The sequence below is a fragment of the Somniosus microcephalus genome, chromosome 6 (genome assembly GCF_052327205.1).
Source record: "Somniosus microcephalus isolate GS21.2 chromosome 6, FLI_Smic_1.0, whole genome shotgun sequence".
Classification (NCBI taxonomy): Eukaryota; Metazoa; Chordata; class Chondrichthyes; order Squaliformes; family Somniosidae; genus Somniosus; species Somniosus microcephalus.
In genome coordinates, this window is record NC_140992.1 from 279109724 (window position 1) to 279135553 (window position 25830).

General features: G+C 49.8%; 1 protein-coding gene across 1 annotated transcript in view; it reads left to right on the forward strand.

Annotated features, from left to right (window-relative positions):
• The window catches only part of pepd (peptidase D), a 214165-nt gene that overhangs the window by 82224 nt on the left and 106111 nt on the right, over nucleotides 1-25830 (forward strand). Inside the window, 3 exon segments of the mRNA XM_085991901.1 lie at nucleotides 2940-3001; nucleotides 10137-10181; nucleotides 19781-19856. Coding sequence (XP_085848027.1) covers nucleotides 2940-3001; nucleotides 10137-10181; nucleotides 19781-19856 — 183 coding nt within the window.

The following is a 25830-nucleotide window of genomic DNA, read 5'->3' on the forward strand; positions in this document are numbered from 1 at the left end:
CCCCCCTCATCTCTTTCCCGTCCCCCTCTCTTTCCCCCCCTCTCTTTCCCGTCCCCCCCTCTCTTTCCCCCCCTCTTCTTTTCCCCCTCCTCTCTTTCCCGCCTCCTCTCTTTCCCCCCCTCTCGTTATCCCCCCCCTCTCTTTCCCCCCCTCTCTTTCCCCCCCCCTTTCCCCCCCATCTCATATCCCCCCCTCTCTTTCCCCCCCTCTCATTCCCCCCCTCTCTTCCCCCCCCTCTCTTCCCCCCCCCTCTCTTTCCCCCCCCCTCTCTTTCCCCCCCTCTCTTTCCCCCCCCTCTCTTTCCCCCCCACTCATTCCCCCCCTCTCTTTCCCCCCCCCTCTCATTCCCCCCCTCTCTTATCCCCCCCTCTCTTTCCCCCCCCTCTCTTTCCCCCCCTCTCTTTCCCCCCCTCTCTTACCCCCCTCTCTTTCCCCCCCTCTCATTTCCGCCCCCTCTCTTTCCCCCCTCTCTTTCTCTTCCCCCCCCCATCTCTTTCCCCCCCCCCTCTCTTTCCCCCCCCCTCTCTTCCCCCCCCTCTCTTCCCTCCCCCCTCTCTTTCCCCCCCCCTCTCTTTCCCCCCCCCTCTCTTTCCCCCCCCCTCTCTTTCCCCCCCCCTCTCTTTCCCCCCCCCTCTCTTTCCCCCCCCTCTCTTTCCCCCCCCCTCTCTTTTCCCCCCCCCTCTCTTTCCCCCCCCTCCTTTCCCCCCCCCTCTCTTTCCCCCCCCCCTCTCTTTCCCCCCCCCTCTCTTTCCCCCCCCCTCTCTTCCCCCCCCTCTCTTTCCTCCCCCCTCTCTTTCCCCCCCCCTCTCTTCCCCCCCCCTCTCTTTCCCCCCCCCTCTCTTTCCCCCCCCCCTCTCTTTCCCCCCCCCCTCTCTTTCCCCCCCCCTCTCTTTCCCCCCCCCTCTCTTTCCCCCCCCCTCTCTTTCCCCCCCCCTCTCTTTCCCCCCCCTCTCTTTTCCCCCCCCCTCTCTTTTCCCCCCCCCTCTCTTTCCCCCCCCCTCTCTTTCCCCCCCCCCTCTCTTTTCCCCCCCCCTCTCTTTCCCCCCCCCCTCTCTTTCCCCCCCCCCTCTCTTTTCCCCCCCCCTCTCTTTTCCCCCCCCTCTCTTTTCCCCCCCCCTCTCTTTCCCCCCCCCTCTCTTTCCCCCCCCCCTCTCTTTCCCCCCCCCTCTCTTTCCCCCCCCTCTTCTTTCCCCCCCCCCTCTCTTTTCCCCCCCCCCCCTCTCTTTTCCCCCCCCCTCTCTTTCCCCCCCCCCTCTCTTTCCCCCCCCCCTCTCTTTTCCCCCCCCCTCTCTTTTCCCCCCCCCTCTCTTTCCCCCCCCCCCTCTCTTTTCCCCCCCCCCTCTCTTTTCCCCCCCCCCTCTCTTTTCCCCCCCCCTCTCTTTTCCCCCCCCTCTCTTTTCCCCCCCCCCTCTCTTTTCCCCCCCCTCTCTTTTCCCCCCCCCTCTCTTTTCCCCCCCCCCTCTCTTTTTCCCCCCCCCCTTCTCTTTTCCCCCCCCCTCTCTTTTCCCCCCCCTCTCTTTCCCCCCCCTCTCTTTCCCCCCCCCTCTCTTTTCCCCCCCCTCTCTTTTCCCCCCCCCTCTCTTTTCCCCCCCCCTCTCTTTTCCCCCCCCCTCTCTTTTCCCCCCCCCTCTCTTTTCCCCCCCCTCTCTTTTCCCCCCCCCTCTCTTTTTCCCCCCCCTCTCTTTTCCCCCCCCCCTCTCTTTTCCCCCCCCTCTCTTTCCCCCCCCTCTCTTTTCCCCCCCCCTCTCTTTTCCCCCCCCCTCTCTTTTCCCCCCCCCTCTCTTTCCCCCTCTCTTTCCCCCCCCCTCTCTTTCCCCCCCCCTCTCTTTTCCCCCCCCCTCTCTTTTCCCCCCCCCTCTCTTTTCCCCCCCCCTCTCTTTTCCCCCCCCCCTCTCTTTTCCCCCCCCCTCTCTTTTCCCCCCCCCTCTCTTTCCCCCCCCCTCTCTTTTCCCCCCCCCTCTCTTTCCCCCCCCCCTCTCTTTTCCCCCCCCTCTCTTTCCCCCCCCCCTCTCTTTTCCCCCCCCCTCTCTTTCCCCCCCCCCTCTTTCCCCCCCCCTCTCTTTCCCCCCCCCTCTCTTTCCCCCCCCCTCTCTTTCCCCCCCCTCTCTTTCCCCCCCCCTCTCTTTCCCCCCCCCTCTCTTTCCCCCCCCCCTCTCTTTCCCCCCCCTCTCTTTCCCCCCCTCTCTTTCCCCCCCCCTCTCTTTCCCCCCCCCTCTCTTTCCCCCCCCCTCTCTCTTTCCCCCCCCCTCTCTTTCCCCCCCCCCTCTCTTTCCCCCCCCCTCTCTTTCCCCCCCCCTCTCTTTCCCCCCCCCCTCTCTTTCCCCCCCCCCTCTCTTTCCCCCCCCCTCTCTTTCCCCCCCCCCTCTCTTTCCCCCCCCCTCTCTTTCCCCCCCCCCTCTCTTTCCCCCCCCCCCTCTCTTTCCCCCCCCTCTCTTTCCCCCCCCCTCTCTTTCCCCCCCCCTCTCTTTCCCCCCCCCTCTCTTTCCCCCCCCTCTCTTTCCCCCCCCTCTCTTTCCCCCCCCCTCTCTTTCCCCCCCCCTCTCTTTCCCCCCCCCTCTCTTTCCCCCCCCCTCTCTTTCCCCCCCTCTCTTTCCCCCCCTCTCTTTCCCCCCCCTCTCTTTCCCCCCCTCTCTTTCCCCCCCCCTCTCTTTCCCCCCCCCTCTCTTTCCCCCCCCCTCTCTTTCCCCCCCCTCTCTTTCCCCCCCCTCTCTTTCCCCCCCCCCTCTCTTTCCCCCCCCCCTCTCTTTCCCCCCCCCCCTCTCTTTCCCCCCCCCCTCTCTTTCCCCCCCCCCCTCTCTTTCCCCCCCCCCTCTCTTTCCCCCCCCCCCCCTCTCTTTCCCCCCCCCTCTCTTTCCCCCTCCCCCCCCCCTCCCTGATTACTGGGAGCTCAGGAAGCATTCAATAAATGTGAAATAAGCTGGATATTTTTATCATTTCAGCGCGGCCTCAACACCGATAGTGGACACACCACCCGGGAAGCCTCCTTTGATGGAATCAGCCAGTGAGTGCTCTTTAATAGCTTTTGCTCCTCCATTATATTCTTAGGGCTCCTAATGCATTATTGAATGATTAAAGCTAATTGTTTAACAACTGCACATCCAGGAGCACGCTGCTAGCTTACAAACTCCGCTTTGCAGATTGACTCCTCGTCACTCGCGAGCTAACCAGTTGCCCAATTGCGACAATAATGCAGCCATTACTGCTGAGGGAACGTCTCCAAATCCTCAGTCCAGAGACTTGCGTTTTTAACAATCAGACATGACAGTTGTACAGGTGTTGAGTGTTGGACATACAGGTGCTAGGCTCAGTGGGCAGCACTCTTGCCTCAGAGTCAGAGGGCTGTGGGTTCAGGCCCCACTTCAGACTTGAGCACATCGTGTAGGCTGTAGTACTGAGGGAGTGCTGCACTGTCAGAGGTGCAGTTTTTAAACAAGGCTCCAGGTCCATGTTAAAGATCCCCAGGCACTATTCGAAGAGCAAGGAGTTCTCGTGTGAAAGCCAGCATTCCTCCCTCCGCCAACTCCTTCAAAAACAGATGAACTTATCTTTCACTAATGGGGGAATCGTGCTGTGCAAATTGGTATTTGTGACTATTATTCAAGCATAATTTGTGGAATATAAAGTGTTTTGGAACATCGAGAAGAGGTCATGAAGTGCTAAATTAATGCACTTTTGTTCGTTTGTTAACCTTTAGAAGTTATGTTGGCTCATTGTAGGAGCTGTTATCAATCCTTTTTACAGACGTGATCTTCATTCAACCCAGATGTTCAGAGGTTGTAAAAAAAAAGATGTCCTCTGTTAAGTGCTCATTGGCCTTGGAGCTGGCTCCCTCACTTAATCTCAGCTGCCTGTGAAATATTAACTCTTTCAGTGTCTTTAAAAACCATGCGAGAGAGGGGGAAGGTGGTAGAACAGTAAGGGAGGTTAAGGCAAAATAACAACAGAACATGCTGGAAAAACTCAGCGGGTCAGGCAACATCCGTGGAGAGAAATTAGAGTCGACATTTCGGGTCGAACCCTTCTTCAAAAGTTTCTCTCCACGGATGTTGCCTGACCTGAGTTTTTCCAGCATTTTCTGTTGTTATTTCGGATTTCCAACATCTGCAGTATTTTGCTATCGTAGGGAGGTTAAGGCAGTCTGGCTGTGAAAATGAGTAGGCCTTTCGAGCCTGTTCCGGCATTCAGTTAGATCATGGCTGATCTGTGCCTCCACTCCACCCACCTGTCTTGGTTCCATGACCCTTAATACCCTTGTCTAACAAAAATCTATCAATCACAGTTTTGAAATTTTCAATTGACCCCCAGCCTCAACAGCTTTTTGGGGGAGAGAGTTCCAGATTTCCACCACCCTTTGTGTGAAGAAGTGCTTCCTGACATCACCCCTGAACGGCCTGGCTCTAATTTTAAGGTAATGCCCCCTTGTTCTGGACTCCCCCCACCAGAGGAAATACTTTCTATCTACTGAGTGTAAAGTCGCCAAATTTGCTGCTGATACAAAGATAGGTGGGAAAGCAAATTGTGTGGAGGACGCAAAGAATCTCCAAAGGGATAGAGATAGGCTGAGTGAGTGGGCAGAAATCTGGCAGATGGAGTTTAATGTGGGAAAATGCAAGGTTATCCACTTTGGTAGGAAAAATAAAAAAGCAAATTATTATTTAAATGGGGAGAGACTACAAACTGCTGGGGTACAGAGGGATCTGGGGTTCCTTGTACATGAATCACAAAATATTAGCATGCAGGTACAGCAAGTAATTAGGAAGGCAAATGGAATGTTGGCCTTTATTGCAAAAGGAATGGAGTATAAAAGTAGGGAAGTCCTGTTACAACTGTACAGGGTGTTGGTGAGACCACACCTGGAGTACTGCGTACAGTTTTGGTCTCCTTATTTAAGGAAGGATATACTTGCATTGGAGGCAGTTCAGAGAAGGTTCACGAGGTTGATTCCGAAGATGAAGGGGTTGTCTTATGAGGAAAGGTTGAGCAGGTTGGGCCTATACTCACTGGAGTTTAGAAAAATGAGAGGTGATCTTATTGAAACATATCAGATTCTGAAGGGGCTTGACAGGGTAGATGCAGAGAGGATGTTTCCCCTCGTGGGGGAATCTAGAACTAGGGGGCATAATTTCAGAATAAGCGGACACCCATTTAAAACGAAGATGAGGAGGAATTTCTTCTCCGAGGGTCGAGAATCTTTGGAATTCTCTGCCCCAGAGAGCTGTGGAGACTGGGTCATTGAACATATTTAAGGTGGAGATAGACAGATTTTTGAACGATAAGGGAGTGAAGGGTTATGGGGAGCGGGCGGGGAAGTGGAGTTGAGGCCAAGATCAGATCAGCCATGATCCTATTGAATGGCGGCGCAGGCTCGAGGGGCCAAATGACCGACTCCTGCTCCTACGTCTTATGTACCCTATCAATTCTGTTAATTATCTTAAACATCTTGATTAGATCAGCCCTTAATCTTCTAGACTCTAGGGAATATAAGCCTAGTCTATGCAACCTATCCTGATAATCTAACCCTTTTAGCTCTGGTATCATTCTGGTGAAACTTCGCTGCACTCTCCAAGGCCAATATATCCTTCCTGAGGTGCGGGGCCCAGAACGTCAAGACAGGTTTTGTTTTGTAGGAATGGATTTCTATTGTGGGCTGCACTGTATTCACCCTGTTGCCCTCACCCTCATCTCTGGAGTGACAGTGCAGAGTCGCCGACTCACCAACTCGCGGAGGTTTTAGGGCAAGCGATTGTCAGGGAGCGGGGCGGCGTTTGCAGGCTTGGGGTCCGGGGGAAGTGGTCACTGGGACAGGGCTGGCAGCTGCAGGGGCCTCAGTGTTCCTCTTTTATTTAAATCTGGTAGTACTTATTACAACTAATCCATTACATTCATTAACCGTAATAAGACAAAGCCTTAAAAAACTGCTTTAGGATTAACAGTACAAATGCAGTAATAAATTTTACAGACAAATCAACAATATTAACAATACAGGTACCCATAGTGAAAAACAATTCCACACCAGTCCGACTGGCAATCTAATAACTCTTCGTTTTTGCTTGGTATAACCTGTTGTCCTTTTTTAAAAATTTTAACATTCAAGTACAACAGTACTTATACAACCATAGTAAATCCATTACATTCATTGACCACAATAAAAAGGGATGAAACCCCCCCCAAAAAAACCAACTTTATGGTCAACAATATAAATACAACAATAATTTGGCACTTGCTGGTCTACAGGGTGGAGTATCGGTGTTAGAAACCCCTTGAGCTGCCTGATTGTTGGTTCCAAACATGTTGCCAATCATCCCCCTTAAATCAAGGGGGAGCCAGCTCGCTCCAGGAGTTGTGAACTAAATTCTGATGTGATTACTACCGCCCTCCTCCCAGTTCTTACTGCTGCTGTTTTCTTTGTCTCAAGTCTTGGTTTGAAGTCACTCTGTATAAAATAACGAAATAATTCATCTTTTGTCACAAAAATTTTATTTGGGACCCTGAGGGAAACATCACCAACAAGCGCAGGATTGATGGATGCTTTTATTGTATCTTCACTCCCCCAGTTAGAGCGAGAGATCATTCCACCCGTGGAAATCATCTTCAATTTGATTTATTAAAGGAATAACTTTAAGCAAGGTGCACTTTAATATCCGGGGATAATATTGTCAGGCGGTATTGATTGGCGACGATAACCCCTGAATCATCCTCTTGATCCAGTGGTGTTAACGGGAAAAGACAAAGCTTTTATAGCAGGCAGAGGGAAAGAATTTCCTCATGGTTTTCAGAAATAACACAGACTTGCAATTCTATCGCTGCTCCAGAAGTGCCAGACCCAATAAATTAAACTCTGCAGTTATGTGGCCAATGCAGTAGCTAATTTGCGCACAGCATGATCCCACAAGTAGCAATGAGGTTTTAAAGAAATTCTTGTATTTATAGCCGTCTTTCAAATGAGACGTTAAACCGAGGCCTCATCGGCCCCTCAGGTGGATGTAAAAGATCCCGCGGCTCTATTCGAAGAAGAGCAGGGGCGTTCTCCCCGGTGTCCTGGCCAATATTTATCCCTCAACCAACATTAAAACAGATTATTTGGTCATTTATTACATTGCTGTTTGTGGGATCTTGCTGTGCTGGCTGTGCCGCATTTCCTACATTACAACAGTGACTACACTTCAAAAAGTACTTCATTGGCTGTAAAGCCCTTTGGGACGTCCTGAGGCCGTGAAAGGCGCCGGAGAAATGCAAATCCTTTCTTTCATAAATCTGGGAGGAAACTGCAGCAAAGGGTCTTGTCCCTCCTGGTGACGCTGCCCTTCGATCAGAGACTCTTTCAATTCGAGGCAGGCTGGATGTGTGCAGAGTTAATTCTTCAAACTGCCCATTCTTTTTCAGGTGGAATTCACTGAACGGGTAAGAAAAAAGTGTGAGCTGGAGATGTATTTAGGAAGACAGGGAGGCATTTATATCCTGCGGAACACATTAGTATCTGACTCGTGCAGCAGATCCTGGAGTGCAGTCGCACACACACCATCTAAAAATCAATGCCTAGTCAGAATGCCCAATATATTTATACAGAGATAATAAAACCTGATTAGAATGGAAGCCTTTTGTACTGAAAGGTTAACTAGCCTGGCAGAAAAATTGCACATTGTGAAATATTTTATTGACTGCTAATCCTTTGGCCCTTTACCCCCAGTTAAATTCGATTTCTTAAATAGGCTCATAAAGCGCTGTTGAAAACTGCTAACAAGGTCAGTTTTGACCCTTGTTCCAAACTAGTGGAAGTGATTGCAGCTTGCTGCTGAAGTGCACTGCATTCAGTCACGCATGTAATTTAGAAGCCAGACATTCCCCAAGACTTGTCAGCAGCAACCAGCATTTCAGAATTAAAGCATCTCGGTCTGAAAGTTAAACAAAATGCAGACACTATTTTTGATTTTGTGTATTACAAAATCTGTCTCTATTAGAATAAGCCTGTCCCTTCCTCCTCTCCTCCCCCCACAACCCTGTGAACAATCCATACACTGGGTTCCCCCAGCAGTATACGGGATTGCTGTGCCTCTCTTTCCCCACCCACCCAGCTTAAAGCCAAGATGGGATAAAGCATTTTAACTTAGTCCTGGGTCAGGCTGCTTGTTCTGGGATGAAGTGGATCATTCTGTATGGACTCCTGCCAACCCTCACTGTGCAGCAACCCCCCCCCCACCGACTGTGCAGTTTACTGAGGGTATAGAATCATAGAACCATTTCGGCCCATCGTGTCCACGCCGGCCAACAAAGAGCTATCCAGCTTAATCCCACTTCCCAGCTCTTGGTCCGTAGCCCTGCAGCATCCCAAGTGCACATCCAAGAACTTTTTAAATGTGGTTAGGGTTCCTGCCTCTACCACCCTTTCAGGCAGTGAGTTCCAGACCCCCACAACCCTCTGGGTGAAGACATTTCCCCTCAAATCCCCTCTAAAATGTGGAATGTGGGAGGCCAGCCAGGAGTGTGTTGAAATAGTCAAGTCTATCGGTAACAAAGGCATGGTTGAGGGTTTCAGCAGCGGATGAGCTGAGGCAGGCGAAGTTACGCACTGGACTGTCAGTATTGCACTGGAGTGTCGGCCTAGATTAGCCTGTTTGCGTGCTGTATATTCTGTGTAACGCTCCCACTGAACCACAGCTGACACAGTGGCGGGGTACCTCCTGGGTTTTTGCTCACGGTAGTGTCCAGGAGATTAAGCTTTAATTCCTGTGGACTGCAGGCAATCCTGGAATGTTGAATTTGTTTTGTTCATTTTTTTGATAGCATTAAAAAGCCCAACGGTCTGGAGTGTAATTTTAAACACTCCAGTGTTGCAGCATGCTGAGGTCACTGTAGGATTTTACTTTGCAAGCTCAGTCTGTCCAAGGGAGGGCTGTGGTGGATAAACTTATTAAATGCGGTGATTATCAAATTAAGATGCAACTGCAGTCGAGTTGTTCTGGGCAAGTTGACACTGAACGTGCTTGTTAAGTGAGTGATTACAGAATTGCTATGCAAATGAGCTGGTCCAGGTCCAGTCTACAGAGAGCTTGCTGATGCGTTGAATATAATCATTTCAGAGTGGAGAGAGACTGCTTTGAAGGCACTCGTAGCAAGGAGCTGTCATTGTTGCATCAGATGCGTGAGGTGGATGTGACTTTGTGCTGTCCTGAGGGAGCTGGAGCACGAGAGGCGCTGAGGGTCGTGCACTTCATTCAACAGGCCCATAAATCTCCTTATATTTTAATTCCCCATAAACATCCAAGTAAGGATAGCCCATTCTCGCTGATGTCTCGTCCAATCCCCACATCCCAGGACCCATCGGCTCATTCATACAGTGCAGAAGCAGGCCATTCGGCCCATCGGGCCTGTGCCGGCTCCTTGAACGAGCTCTCCAATTAGTCCCGCTCCCCTGCTCTTTCCCCAGAGCCCTGCAAACTTTTCCCCTTCAAGTATTGATCCAATTCTCCTTTGAAAGTTACTATTGAATCTGCTTCCACCGCCCTCTTAGGCAGCGCGTTCCAGATCACAACAACTCGCTCCATAAAATAAATTTCTCCTTATCCCCCCCGCCCCTCCCTCCAACCGCCCCCCTGGTTCTTTAGCCAACCACCTTCAATCTGTGTCCTCTGGTTATCGACCCTCCTGCTACTGGAAACAGTTCCTCCTTTACTCTAACAAAACCTCTTATAACTTTGAACACCTATCAAATCTCCCCTTAACCTTCTTGGCTCCAAGGGGGTGTTGGAGGTTGCGGGGGGCGAGGGGGTGTAGGTTGGTGGAGAGGAGGTGGCCGGGGCGAGGGGGGGGCGGGTGGATTTTGGCAGTCCCTTTTTATTCGCTTTGGTCAGTGTTGCATTTAATCGGTCAGTGCCTGATGCATTAGCATTTCAGGTGTGTAGGCTCGCTATCCCCTAACCAGACCTGATGTGTTAATTGGCCTTTCCTCTTTACAGACACTGACCGTCTATTTGTGCATTATTCTCTCTGCTTTTCAATCCTCAATCCATTTTTGCTCTATTTAAGCAAAGGGTAGTGAGGATAAATGGAAGATGATGGGACTGAAGGAGCCAGGCACAGAGTGCGCTACAGGTCTTGGCGTAAACTAAAGTAAAATCGATTCTCTCGTCTTTTTTCAGGTTTAATGTGAACAACGCCTTGCTTCACCCCGAGATCGCGGAATGGTGAGTTTCTGTTCAGAGTCTTGCGTCTACAAGCTGTGCGGGTGCAACATGGTGACTTGAAGCACTTTGTGCTCTGTATTTCTTGGACTGTATCACTCCCTCATTGCCCCTGTCTCATGTTACAACAACTTGTATTAATATAGCACCTATAACGTAATCAAACACCGCTTCCCAGGAGCATTACCAAACACAATGCGACTCCAGTCCCACACCACCGTGGTTGACTCTTAACTGCCCTCTGAAGTGGCCTAGCGAGACACTCGGTTGTATCAAACCTTTCTCAGGGTAACTAGGGATGGACAATAAATGCCGGCCTTGCCAGCGACGCCCACATCCAGAGAATGAATTAAAAAAACAAATGTAAAAATCTCATGTAAGGACTTTTGGAACCTTTATTTGGCTGGGTTTTGAGCGGGCTTGTCCTATTAGTCAGTCCCACGAATAGATTTTATTTTTCAGATTCTGTGTATTCTTCATCTCCGAGTTGGCCATTAGAGATTATTCCCTTAAAACTGGAGGAATTTAAATTCACAGCAAACAAACCAGTCAAATCAGTTGGCATCATTTTTCTATAATTTGATACTTCTCCTCTGGCCAACGAACCAGGGGGGAGATGAGAATTTTTTTTACACAGCGAGTTGTTGTGACCCGGAATGCGCTGCCTGAAAGGGCAGGAGAAGCAGATTCAATAGTAACTTTCAAGAGAGAATTGGCTAAAATACTTGAAAAGGAGAAATTTGCAGGGCTCTGGGGAAAGAGCAGGGGGAGTGGGATCAATAGGAGAGCTCTACCAAAGAGCCGGCACAGGCACGATGGGCTGAATGGCCTCTCACAGTGCTGTATGATTCTATAATCACAATTTAAAAATAAAATCCATTTCATTGCTGTATTTTGGTTGATTAAACTGATGGTGCATGGAGGCAGTGTCTGATGGACCACTTCTGTTTGGGTGCTCAGTGATTGAAGATTTCTCCTACATAGAAGACAAAAATCCAGGCTGACACTCCAGTGCAGTACTGAGGGGGCGCTGCACTGTCAGAGGGGCAGTACTGAGGGAGCGCCGCACTGTCGGAGGGGCAGTACTGAGGGAGCGCCGCACTGTCGGAGGGGCGGTACTGAGGGAGCGCCGCACTGTTGGAGGGGCGGTACTGAGGGAGCGCTGTACTGTCGGAGGGGCGGTACTGAGGGAGCGCCGCACTGTCGGAGGGGCGGTACTGAGGGAGTGCCGCACTGTCGGAGGTGCCGTCTTTTGGATGACAGGTCTGCCCTTTCGGGTGAATGTAAAAGATCCTATGGCACTCTTTTGAGGAAGAGCAGGAGAGATAGCCCGACGTCCTGGCCAATATTTATCCCTCAACCAACTGATAATCTGGTCATTATCATATTGCTGTTTGTGGGAGCTTGCTGTGTGCAAATGGGCTGCCACGTTTCCTACATTACAAGTGACTACACTTCGAAAGTACTTTTTAAAAAATTCGTTTATGGGATGTTGGCATCGCTGGAGGCCAGCATTTATTGCCCATCCCTAATTGCCCTTGAGAAGGTGGTGGCGTGCTGCCTTCTTGAGCTGCTGCAGTCCGTGTGGTCAAGGTGCTCCCACAGTGCTGTTAGGGAGGGAGTTCCTGGATTTTGACCCAGCGACGATGACTGTAAAGTGATTTGGGGACATCCTGAGGGTGTGAAAGGTGCTGTAGAAGTGCAAGCCTGTCTTTTCTATAAGGTGTTTTCTCCCTGTTCCGTTCCTCGCCCTCTCCCGCCTGCCACTGCTGGGCACCCTGCTCGTCGACCTTTGCTCATGTTGCTCCGAAACAAAATGCTGCTGGTGTTTGATGGGGTGGCTGCTTTCCATCGCTTTGGGGGGGACTCCGAGCCCTCGCCGGTGATTCCGCCCTCGCCACACAGCTGAAACCAGGAGTGGTATTGCAGGCGTTGACTCGTGGTCTACCGAGGCACCTCCCCAACCATCGGGGATCTACTGTTTTAGCACTCGTTTCCGTGACTCCCAGCAGCCGACTCAATGTGCTCTATGGGATGGTGAACTCCGAGGCAGCACGGTGGCATAGTGGTTAGCACTGTTGCCTCACAGCGCCAGGGACCCGGGTTCGAATCCGGCCTCGGGTGACTGTCTGTGTGGAGTTTGCACATTCTCCCCGTGTTTGCGTGGGTTTCCTCCGGGTGCTCCGGTTTCCTCCCACAGTCCAAAGATGTGCGGGTTAGGTTGATTGGCTATGATAAATTGACCCTTAGTGTTAGGGGGATTAAATACGTGGGGTTACGGGGATCGGGTGGGATATGTGTCTGTGCAGGCTCGATGGGCCGAAATGGCCTCTATCTGCACTGTGGGGTTTCTGTGATTCTGTGACTGGGAAGCAAGGATTCTGCACCACTTACTGACCCAGCAGTCAGTCGGATCACGAATGGGGGTGTGGGGCTTGCTCGGATTGTTTGTTTGTGAAACGCAGCTTCCGGACACAGATGAGTTAATAACATCTGTACAGCGTGGAACAGTTGACAAATGAGCTCAATTGGAGAAAAGTTTAAACTGTATTTACTGTGAAACATTCATGCATATTTCATAAGGAACGGCCACATTAGAGCGAGAGAGGGGATTCATCACTGTGAGGAATAATCCCAAGTGGAGTAAAAATACAATAAATAGCACTTGAAAGAATGAGCGTGTCGCGTGTAATGCCCAATGTGACTCCCATTGGCTGCCTCTGACGTCATTAGTTGAATGAATCTGACGGGACCGTATTCCTCATCATTCGAAGTACATAAAATAGGTGGAAACGGTTGATCCTTTCGAGGTGCTATAACCTGCGATTGTGGTTTGCCATATTTCAGGAGAGTTTGGGTTTTGTGCAATTTGACATGCAGTACACAAAATTAGGGCTCATGGGATTGGGGGGGTAATACACTAGCATGGATTGAGGATTGGTTACCGGACAGAGAACAGAGAGTAGGAATAAACGGGTCATTATCGGGTAGGCAGGCTGTAACTAGTGGGGTACCGCAAGGATCACTGCTTGGGCCTCAGCTATTCACAATCTACATCAATGATTTGGATGAGGGGACCAAATGTAATATATCCAAGTTTGCTGATGATACAAAGCTGGGTGGGAATGTAAGTTGTGAGGAGGATGCAAGGAGGCTTCAAGGGGATATAGACAGGCTAAGTGAGTGAGCAACAACATGGCAAATGGAATATAATGTGGAGAAATGTGAAGTTATCCACTTTTTGGTAGGAAAAATAGAAAAGCAGAGTATTTTTTAAATGGAGAGAGATTGGAAAATGTTGGTGTTCAGAGGAGCCTGGGTATCCTTGTACACGAATCACTGAAAGTTAACATGCAGGTACAGCAAGCAATTAGGAAAGCAAATGGTATGTTGGCCTTTATTACAAGAGGATTTGAGTATGAGTAAAGACGTCTTACTGCAATTATATAGGGCCCTGGTGAGACCACACCTGGAGTATTGTGGACAGTTTTGGTCTCCTTACCTAAGGAAGGATATACTTGCCATAGAGGGAGTGCAACGAAGGTTCACCAGACTGGTTCCTGGGATGGGGGGATTGTCCTATGAGGAGAGATTGAGTAGACTAGGCCTATATTCTCTAGAGTTTAGAAGAATGAGAGGTGATCTCATTGAAACATACAAAATTCTTACAGGGCTTGACAGGGTAGATGCAGAGAGGATGTTTCCCCTGGCTGGGGAGTCTAGAACCAGGGGTCACAGTCTCAGGATAAGGCTCAGTCGTTGAGTATATTCAAGGCTGAGATCAATAGATTTTTGAATATTAAGGGAATCAAGGGATATGGGGATAGTGCAGGAAAGTGGAGACGAGGGAGAAGATCAGCCATGATCTCACTGAATGGTGGAGCAGGCTCGAGGGGCCAAATGGCCGACTCCTCCTATTTCTAATGTTCTTAATATGGTCTTGGAAGTGTGAGGTAATGCATTTGGGCAGGGCTAGTAAGGCAAGGGAATACACAATAAATGGTAGGATACTGAAATGTAGAGGAACAGAGGGATCTTGGAGCGCCTGTCCACAGATCCCTGAAGGAATCAGGACAGGTGGTTAAGAAGGCATACGGGATACTTTCCTTTTATTAGTTGAGGCACAGAATATAAGAGCAGGGAGGTATAAAACACTAGTTAGGCCTCAGCTAGAGTACTGCGTGCAGTTCTGGTCACCACATTACAGGAAGGATGTGATTGCACTAGAGAGGGTACAGAGGAGATTTACAAGGATGTTGTCCGAACTGGAGAATTTTAACTACGAGGAAAGATTGGATCGGCTGGGGTTGTTTTCTTTGGAACAGAGGAGACTGAGGGGAGACTTAATTGAGGTGTATAAAATTATATGAGGGGCCTAGATAGAGTGGACAGGAAGGACCTATTTCCTTTAGCAGAGAGGTCAGTAACGAGGGGGCACAGATTTAAAGTAATTGGTCGGAGGATTAGAGGGGAGTTGAGAATTTTTTTCACCCAGAGGGTGGTGGGGGTCTGGAACTCACTGAAAGGGTGGGAGAGGCAGGAACCCTCACTGCATTTAAAAAATATTTGGATATACACTTGAAGTGCCGTAACCTACAGAACAACGGACCAAGTGCTGGAAAGTGGGATTAGGCTGGATAGCTCTTTGTTAGCTGGCACAGACAGGATGGGCCGAATGGCCTCCTGTGCTGTAAATTTCTGAGATTGTATGATTCTAATGTTCCAACACACAATCCGGCCGTTTAGCCCATCTACTATGCTGGGGTTTATCACCACAAGAGCCAGCAAGGTCCCGCATAAGAGATTAGCGTGTAAAGTTAAGGCACATGGGATTGGGGGCAAGGTATTGACTTGGATAGAGAACTGGTTGGCAGACAGAAAGCAAGAGTTGGAATAAACGTTTTTTTTTCCCGAGTGGCAGGCAGTGACTAGTGGGGTACCGCAAGGATCGGTCCTTGGACCCCAGCTATTCACAATACATATATTAATGATCTAGACAAGGGAACTAGATGTAATATCTCCAAATTTGCAGACGACACAAAGCTGGGTGGGCGTGTGTGCTGTGAGGAGGATGCCGAGAAACTCCAGGATGATTTGGACAGGTTGGGTGATTGGGCAAAAGCATGGCAGATGCAATATAACGTGGATAAATGTGAGGTTATCCACTTTGGTGTCAAAAACAGGAAGGCAGATTATTATCTGAATGGCAATAGATTGGGAGAAGGGGAAGTGCAACGAGACCCGAGTGTCCTTGTGTACCAGTCGCTGAAGGTAAGCATGCAGGTGCAGCAGGCAGTTAAGAAGGCAAATGGCATGTTGGCCTTCGTAGCAAGAGGGTTTGAGTACAGGAACAAGGATGTCTTGCTGCAGTTACAGGGCCTTGGTGAGACCACACCTTGAGTATTGTGTGCAGTTTTGGTCGCCTTATCTGAGGAAGGATGTTCTTGCCATGGAAGGAGTTCAGCAAAGATTCACCAGGCTGATACCTGGGATGGCAGGAATGACGTATGAGGGGAGATTGGGTCGATTGGGCTTGTACTCGCTGGAGTTTAGAAGAATGAGAGGCGATCTCATTGAAACATACAAGATTCTTACAGGGCTTGACAGGGTAGATGCAGGGAGGATGTTTCCCCTGGCTGGGGAGTCTAGAACCAGGGGTCACAGTCTCAGAATAAGGGGTCGGCCATTTAGGACTGAGATGCGGAGGAATTTCTTCACTCAGAGGGTGGTGAATCTTTGGAATTCTCTACCCCAGAGGGCTGTGGAGGCTCAGTCGTTGAGTATATTCAAGGCAGAGATCGATAGATTTTTGAATATTAAGGGAATCAAGGGATATGGGGATCAGGTGGGATGGTGGAGTTGAGGTAGAAGATCAGCCATGATCTTATTGAATGGCGGAGCAGGCTCGAGGGGCCGAATGGCCGACTCCTGCTCCTATTTTTTGTGTTATGTTTTGTACAAGAGCAAGATACTGCGGATGCTGGAAATCTGAAATAAAAACAGAAAATGCTGGAAATACTCAGCAGGTCAGGCAGCATCTGTGGAGAGAGAAACAAAGTTAACGTTTTGGGCTGATGACCCTTCGTCAGAATCTGTTCTGATGAAAGATCATGAGCCTGAAATGTCGACAGATGCTGCCTGACCTGAGTATTTCCAGCATTTTCTGTTTTTATTCTAAATATCGATGCGGTTTTTCATGAAGTACGGGAGTGGGAGGTGATTTTCCAGAAGGTTCCACTGGCTAGCAATGAACTGGTGAAACGCATACCAAATACATAACCACTGTGAAAGCCATGAGCTGATGAAACTGTTCCGGGAAAATCCTATCGCCAAAACATTACACGGCCTTAGTTGGCCTGTGAAAGGGAAAAGACGACTCCACCTTTTGGATGGATCCAGATCGGATGATGAATCTCTACCCAAAACGTTACTCTAGTACCCAGCACAGGAGGAAAGAAAGACTTGCATTTATATAGGGCCTTCCACGAGCTCAGGACGACCCAAAGCGCTTTACAGCCAATGAAGTGGAGTCACTGTTGTAATATCGGAAACGCCGCAGCCAGTTTGCGCACAGCAAGCTCCCACAAACCGCAATGTGATAATGACCAGATAATCTGTTTGTGATGTTGATTGAGGAATGAATATTGGCCAGGGCGCTGGGGAGAAGTCCCCTGCTATTCTTCGAATAGTGCCGCGGGATCTTTTACGTCCACCTGAGGGGGCAGACGGGGCCTCAGTTTAGTGTCTCATCTGAAAGACGGCTGCACTCCCTCAGCGCTGCACTCCCTCAGCGCTGCACTCCCTCAGCGCTGCACTTGAGTGTCGGCCTGGATTTTTGTGCTCAAGTTTCTGGAGTGTGGCTTGAGCCCACACCCTCCTGACTTAGAGGCAAGAGAGCGCTGCCCACTGGAGACCATTGGGCCCATCCTGTCCGTGCCAGCAGTTTGCTAAGGCAATCCAAATTCAATCGCGCTCTCCTACTCTCTCCCCGTAGCCCTGTATGTCTGTGCTGCAAATATTTATCCATTTTTCCCTTGAGATACAATGATCTCTGTCTGAACTATTCCATGTAGCAAAGCATTCCAGACTCCAACAGCCCTCTGCGCAAAGTAATTTCTCCGAAACACACTCCTCACTCTCTCTGACAATTTTAAATCGATGAACTGCCTTGTATCTCGAGCATCTATTTGTTTTAGATTTCCAGCAATCCTGTCTTTTTGCTCTTTGATTCCTGCTGTTCTGCTATCACTTTACACTCCTCAAACGCAGAATCTGATTTGGATGTATCTGGATATGAAATTTCATGCTGGCTGCATCGATTCTGGGATATTTCTGGCTTTGAATGGGGGCTGGGGATCGGAAAGAGAGAGATTGAATCAAAATGAGAGTGGTTTAATATTGGGGGCCCTGCTGTAACTGAGATTGTTTCTAACCACAGCCTGGTATTACAGCCTCGCGCGCTATCTCGTATCTAATAATATGAGAGGGTCGTGGGACCATCGATGCAGGAGAATGAAATATGAGACAGTTGATCGTGTTTGATTGCTTCAGTTGGAATTAAACCTCTCCCTTTTTCTGATTCTCGGTCATGACTGTCTGTTACACTGAGCTGCTCTCGGTGTTATTAACTGCACCTCCTGCCCTGAAATCACTGATTCCTTGCTGAGGTACAACTCTGAGTCCTGGTACCTGCATTTTGTCTGTTGGCCTAGGCAGTGTACATCAGCAATTCAACAATGGGGGCATCACATGCGGCTGCATGCAAACGCTCCAGTGACTACGAGCAACTTTTCTAACCTCCCTTTCCTAACACGGTCACAGGCTAATTGTAACCATCTCTTGTTACTGCTGAGATCAACTAACTCGCCACAGACCAGCGGATGCACTTCGCAATGTGCGTTCTCAGTAACTTTACCAACTAGCCTGAATAACGCAGGACTGGTTTTCAGCTAGCTGATTATTAAGCTGCCTGCCTCTATCTGAACTCACTGCCGTGGGTGCCCAGATCACTAATGAGCTGTGAGATTCCTTTTGTAACTTGTTCGATGCTTGTCAGTTTAGTACAGAGGGAGTGCTGCACTGTCGGAGGGTGCCGTCTTTCGGATGAGACATTAAATCGAGGCCCCCCCTCTGCTCTCTCAGGTGGACGTAAAAGATCCCACTGCACTATTTCAAACAAAAGCAAAGGAGTTCGCCCGGTGCCCTGGCTAATATTTATTCCTCAACCAACATCAGTAAAACGCATTAGCTGGTCTTGTTTGCTGGTTGTGGGTGCTTGTTCACACATTGGCTGTCCTGTTTCCTGCAGAACCACAGTTATTACAATTAAAAGTAGTTAATTGGCTGTAAAACGCTTTGAGATGTCCTGAGACCATTGAATGCAAACTCGCTCTTTCTCTTGCTCTATCATCACGTTCTCTCTGTCCCATCAAACACTCCCAGGGCAGGTACAGCACAGGTTAGATACAGAGTAAAGCTCCCTCTACACTGTCCCATCAAACACTCCCAGGGCAGGTACAGCACGGGATAGATACAGAGTAAAGCTCCCTCTACACTGTCCCATCAAACACTCCCAGGGCAGGTACAGCACGGGATAGATACCGAGTAATGCTCCCTCTACACTGTCCCAGCAAACACTCCCGGGGCAGGTACAGCATGGGTTAGCTAAAGAGTAAAGCTCCCTCTACACTGTCCCATCAAACACTCCCAGGGCAGGTACAGCATGGGGTTAGATACAGAGTAAAGCTCCCTCTACACTGTCCCATCAAACACTCCCAGGACAGGTACAGCACGGGTTAGATACAGAGTAAAGCTCCCTCTACACTGTCCCATCAAACACTCCCAGGGCAGGTACAGCACGGGTTAGATACAGAGTAAAGCTCCCTCTACACTGTCCGATGAAGTGCTCAGGTTGCCGGGCAGACCCGGTGTGTCTTAGAGCTGTACTTGAACCTAGTCCCAATGGCTGGCAGCAGCAGTAAAATGTAGAACCAGAGGACATGGCCTGCGCTTGAAGTCTGCAATCCTTACTAATGTACGAAAACATTATTTCAATGAGCGAGTGGTCGATCTATGGAACAAGCTCCCTAGGGAGATGGTGGAAGCAGATAGTATTGATTCATTTAAATGAAAATTAGATACAGATTTCAGAAAATAACGATTTAATCCAGTATGTGAGTAATGGGGGACATGCCGTGTGGTGGGTGTAGCGAGCTCAGGGAGGAAGAGGTGACTCTGGACCTCTGGTTCCCAAAGCTCTCCACCACTGGGGGTTTTCCTCGCCTTGTGTCTGGGTCTGTTGTCGACTCATTGATCGAGTCTTTGCTGTGATTGGTCAACAACCCCATTATCGTATCATGGGACTCCCAAGGTGGGAGAAGGCGGACTCGATGGACCTCGGACTTTTTCTCGTCTAGAAAATGCTATGTTTGTATTTATCCCTGTTGGATTCATCAGGATGCCTAAATGTGAATAATGGATGATATTGCTGCAGAAGTTATGCATACTGAATGAACCTTGATGTTTTCTGGAGCTGTGATATTAGATGGTGGCACAGGGTGACTAAAACTTGGTGACTGTCTATTTTTTTTCCTCTTTAAAAGCCGTGTGATAAAGACAGACATGGAAATGGAGCTCATGCGCTACACGAACCGTATCTCCAGCGAAGCACACAAGGAGGTAAGCCTTAAATGTCCAATAAGCTTTTTCATTCTATTAATCAACTTTATCAGCCTCTTGGGGGAGACTTTGGGGACAATTTTAACCTAACACACCCAAAAGAGAAGGCAGAGGGGTGACCTGAGAGAGGTCTGTAAAATGATGACAGGCTTTGGTAGGGAAGATGTTTCCACTAGACCAGAACTAGGGGCCATAAATATAAGATAGTCACTAATAAATCCAATGGGGAATTCAGGAGAAATCTCTTCACCCAGAGAGTGGTGAGAATGTGGAACTCGCTGCCACCGGGAGTGGTTGAGGCGAATAGTATCGATACATTTAAGTGGAGGCGAGATAAACATGAGGGAGAAGGGAATAGAAGGATATGTTGATGGGGCGCGATAAAGTAGGGGTTGGAAGGAGGCTCGTGTGGAGCAGAAACACCGGCACGGGCCAGTTTCTGTGCTGTAGATACTTTCGCCTGATCGAGTCTGCCGGCTCTTTCGAAGAGCAATCCAGTCAGTCCCACTCCCCATATCCCTGCAATTTTTTTCTCCAAGCATTGAACCAATTCCTTTTTGAAGGCTACTCTTGAATCTTATCCACCGCCCTATCAGGCAGCGCAGTCCAAATCCTCACCACTTGTTGCATAAAAAGTTTTTCCTCACATCACCCCTGGTTCTTTTACCAATCACCTTAACTCTGTGCCCTCTGGTTATCGACCCTTCAGCCACTGGAAACAGTTTCTCTTTATTTACTCTATCTGAACCCTTCATGATTTTAATCACCTCTTATCAAATCTCTTTCTAACATTCTCTACTGTAAGGAGAACAACCCCAGCTTCTCCAGTCTCTCCATGTAACTAATCCCTCTTCCCTGGAGCCAGTCTAGTAAATCTCTTCTGCACCCTCTCCAAAGCCTTCACATCCTTCCTAGGGTATGGTGCCCAGAATTGGGCGCAATACTCCAACTGGGGCTGAACTAGTGTTTTATAAAGGTTTAATATAACTCCCTGTGGTAGCGAGTTCCACATTCTCACCACTCTCTGGGTAAAGAAGTTTCTCCTGAATTCCTGAGTGGATCGATTAGTGACTCTTGTATTTATGGCCCCCAGTTTTGGACTCCCCTCCCCACCCCACTGGTGGAAATGCTGATGCTTTCAGGGCGATGCGTTTGAGACACCGAGAGACAGGCAGCACTTTTCTCCTGATACAGCTTCGTACACGATGTGTTTCAAACAGTATATATTCTGTTCTTTGTGTGGCTCAGTGAGTATGTCCCTTCTCCACACTTCAGGAGAACGAGCCCTCTAAAGAAGGGAAAGTTTCTGACTGCTCTGGGCTGTCAGGCTGGTGTCCTGTGGATGTAATTGTATCATTCAGCATGGACGAGCGAGCATCTCTACGTTTCAGACGGTGCAGTGAGGGTGTGTGTGCAAACCCTGCACAATCAAACTGACACCTCGCCGTTCAAGAGAAGCCGGGCTGTTTTCTGAAACAGCCACTACTGAAACTTTAAAAACAACTTGTAAATTATTCAGGTTGTATAGTCAGGGAGTAAAATGCATTTCACCTTTACAAAATAAGTTGTTTCCCTCCCTGGTGGATGTTCTTTGAAGTGGTCACCGCCTGCCTGTTGAAGATGAGCGGCAGAGTTCCCTGCAGAAATCATTCATCAAAACTGGCAAGCGTGGAACTGAGACACCAGATGTGAAATCTGACAGTACGCCTGCATCCAAAAAAAAGCCAGTGTGTCTTATGTAGGGCGTGTCCTCGCCATTTGCAGTATCTCGTGGCATGGACTGCTGAATTTGGGTTTTAAGGACTGTTTTCCCGCCCACCCCCCCAGCCCCTCATTAACTCTGGCCCTTATCTTTGATGTGGAGTATGCAGCAAAGACACGGACTGTGAACCAGCCGGGCTGGGGTTAAATAGCCAGTTCCTGCCCAACTGTTCTATGTATCTGAGTAATTCAGATGTTCATTCTATTGTACAGGGTGTTTGGCATGTGAAGGTGCCCAGTGTGACCCTCCCCAACACTCAATAAATCAATAGTATGTATTGAATTCGCAATGTATGTCGTCCGCATTATTTGGCCATCTCCATTCTGTGCTCAGCGTTTTGTTTTGTTTTGTTTTGATCTGGGGATGTGGGTGTCGCTGGCAAGGCCACCGTTTATTTCCCAGCCCTAGTTGCCCTTATAAGGTGGAGCTGAGTCGTCCCCTTGAACCGCTGCCGTCTGTGTGGTCAGTGATGCTCCCACAGTGATGTTGGCCAGACTGTTTAGGAGTGAAATCAGGAAGCTCTTCACACAAAAGGCAGCGGTAGTATTTTTCTTCGGTAAGAGTATCGAGGGATATGGAGAAAAGGTGGGTAAATGGAGCTGGGATACAGATCAGCCATGATTCTGTTGAATGGTGGAACAGGCTCGAGGGGCTGAATGGCCTCCTCCTGTTCCCATGTTCAGAATTCAGACTCGGTGACAACGAACGAGCATGATATATGTTCAGGTCAAGATCATCGAATCATACAGCACAGAAGGAGGCCATTCGGCCCATCGTGCCTGTGCCGGCTCTTTGAAAGAGCTCTCCGGTTAGTCCCACTCCCCTGCTCTTCCCCCGTAGCCCTACAAACTTTCCCCTTCAAGTATTTATCCAATTCCCTTTTAAAAGTTACCATTGAATCTGTTTCCACCGCCCTTCCAGGCAGCGTATTCCCGATCACAACTCGCTGCGTGAAAGAAAAGTCTCCTCATCTCCCCTCTGGTTCTTTCGCCATTGATTGTCTCCGTATACCCCACAGTTTGGGGGAGATAGTTCCAGATTTCTATGACCCTGGGATATGACTTCAAGATTGCTAAATCTGGATTCAGATCTTTACGGTTGAAATCAATCTGGATTCAAGAGCATTTAAACGTTGTGGTAAATTGTTAAGTCGAGGTCCCGCCTGCCTGCTCAGGTGGACATAAAAGATCCCACCGCGTTAATCGAGGAAGAGCAGGGGGTTTTCCCAGTATCCCGGCCAACATTCACCCCGGCAGCTAACTCCCACAGAGCAGATTTACTGGTCCCTCATCTCGTTTGCTGTTCGTGGGATCTTGCTGTGTGCAAAAACATTTGCCGACAGCAGCGCCGGCTACACCGCGAAGCACTTTGGGACATCTTGAGAGCAGGAAAGGCAGCAAGTTCTTTAATGGTCCCACTGCTGATGCTTCAAACTAGAATATTTGATGTCTTCAGTGGCTGGGCGTTGGTAGTGATTGACCGGAGCAGCGCAGAAACATCCCTTCAATCCACCCATGCAAACAAAAAGGGGGAAGCTAGTAATCCTGTTAAAGACTTTACCTTTGATAGAGATTGTTGTGTCGCGAGGGGTTTTATACCCTTGCCTATATAACAATTAAAAAGGACTCCAGGGTGGAGAGTTTAGTTAACGGCCATTTTATTTACAATGTGCTTCTTCACTCAATGCACTACATTTCCCATAGTGCATTGCAAATCACCACTACGGTATCCCATGTGGGACAATTCTAATACACATTCAAAATACACAACGTATTTCCTCCCCCTTAAAATAGAATGTCCACAAAACAGAATAACTGAAAATGACTATAACTTTGGAAGAGAGGGCAGACTGCCTCTACATTCCGCTAACCCTGGGGATTATTCTGCCCCATGCACACAGGTTAGCACTAACTGTAACTAAGGTGCTCTGGAGGCTGCCTTTCTCTTTGGGGGTAACGCCTAGTCTCAGGAGCAGGCTCTGGCTGGCTCTCCCGTTACCCTGCAGGCGTGGCTTCCTCCCTCGATGGCACGAGTGGATGGTGTCCCCGTCTCGGTCGGACGACCAGTCCCTGCTGGAGCCCCCAGCAGGTCCTTGATCCTCTGTTTCTTGGGTTACCTGTGGCGACTGTCTTGGCAGTAACTGGTCTACATGCCGTCTCCATGTTTGGTCGTCTCCGGTGTGGACTCAGTATGAAACGGGGCCCGTCTTTTGAATGACCGTAGCCGGGACCCACCGCTCCGGGGTGGTGTAGTTATGCGCGAGGACTTTGCCCCCCACCACAAAGTGTCGTTCTTTGGACCTCTGAGCTCGTCTGCTGACTTGATCCTGCTGATTGGCGTGCACCACTGCTTCTGTGGATGTTGGCCTCGGCAGGTCAAGGCGTGTCCGTAGCTGCCTTCCCATGAGTAGGTAAGCAGGATGTGGTAAACCACTGTTATCGTTCACAACCGTTCACTATTGTTACACTGTTGTTATCACTACACAAGGTTACCTCTTGCCACGCACGCTGTTATACCTAGGCATACCTCAGCTGACTCCGCCCATGGCTCCGCCTGCTTGCCCAGGTATAAAGGTGACTGCTTGGCTAGTATTCTTCCTTGTTGGAACCGATCACCCACGAGGGTGGGCTCTGTTATTTAGCCAATAAAAACCTATAGTTACTATCTTAACTCGTCGCTTTTCATGGAATGAATTGATAGGTATATCAATTATATTGGCTAAATTTTGAAATGACTGACCAGCCCCAGCAGCCGACTTGGCTGCAAGCCCTCCGACTGCCATACCTGGATCTAAACCCACAGGCAGCGAATTCAGCCCTCGACTTCGATCACTGGCTGAGCTGCTTTGAATCCTACCTGGTAGCCTCCGGCGTGCCATCGGAAGCCGACAAACTAAGAGTTCTGATCGCCCAGGTGAGCCCTAAAGTATTTGCACTCATCCGGGACCTTGATACATACGAGGAGGCCCTCGACCTGCTAAAAGAGCAGTACCGGAGCCCAGTAAATTCAATGTATGCCAGACATCTCCTAAGATCCCGCTCGCAACAGCCAGGAGAGTCTGTAGATGAATTTTTACGGGCGCTACAAACACTCGGCAGGGACTGTGACTTTAAAGCTGTATCGGCTGCACAACATGCTGAAGGAAATATCCGTGATGCCTTCGTGAAAGGCCTTCGGTCCGACTACTCACGGCAAAGACTGCTTGAATCAAAGGACCTCGACTTGAAAGCAGCTACAGCCCTCGCTCGCTCCCTGGAAGTGGCCCATCGGGACCTTGAGGCGTACTCCGGGTACAGTGCTGCGCGACCGTGGGACTCGGGCCCGACTCCGGCCGCAATACCCCTCGCACCGCCACCCCTGGGACCTACTACGGCGTCGGTGTCCCGGAATCGATTGGGACTGCCACCCCCGGGACCTGCTGCGGCAGCGGAGCCCCGCGATCGGGCCTCCAGCTGCTATTTCTGTGGCCAGGCGAGACATCAAAGGGCGCGCTGCCCTGCAAGGAACGCGACCTGTTCCGGCTGCAGAAAAAAAGGCCACTTCGCGAACGCCTGCAGAGGGAAAGCCACAGACGCCAGCAGTGCCTCATGTGAGTTGTGGGGGCGGCCATCTTTGATCAAGGCCACAGACGCCAGCAGTGCCTCGTGAGTCGTGGGGGCGGCCATCTTCTCCGCCATTTTGTTCGCCGCACTCGGCCGCCATGTTGTCTCCAGACCCGACCACCGCCTCACCTGCCGACGACAGCAGCTCACTCAGCCATACACTGGCCTCCGTCACGCTTGACCAAGCTCTTCCGCATCATCTGTCCAGGCCCATGATGGACATCGAGGTAAACGGCCACGCCATGACCTGCCTGTTCGACAGCGGGAGCACGGAGAGTTTTATTCACCCAGACACGGTGCGCCGCTACTCCCTCACTGTCCGGCCAACGCGCCATCGGATCTCGATGGCGTCGAAGTCCCATTCAACAGACGTCAGCGGTGACGTGCCTCAATAACGTCAAGACTCGAAGTTAGCAGAATAAAACAAAGGCTTTTATTAGCAAAGAAAGGATGCTGGTGGCTGCACCTAGCTTCACCTGGCGTGCTGCTGTTCTACTGCAGGACAAGCCTGGACTTGTCTTAAGTAGGGCCAGGTATGGGTAGAGCCGACACACAAAGGGGGCGGTGCCCTATACACAATACAAGGTACAAACACCGGAGCAGGCAATAC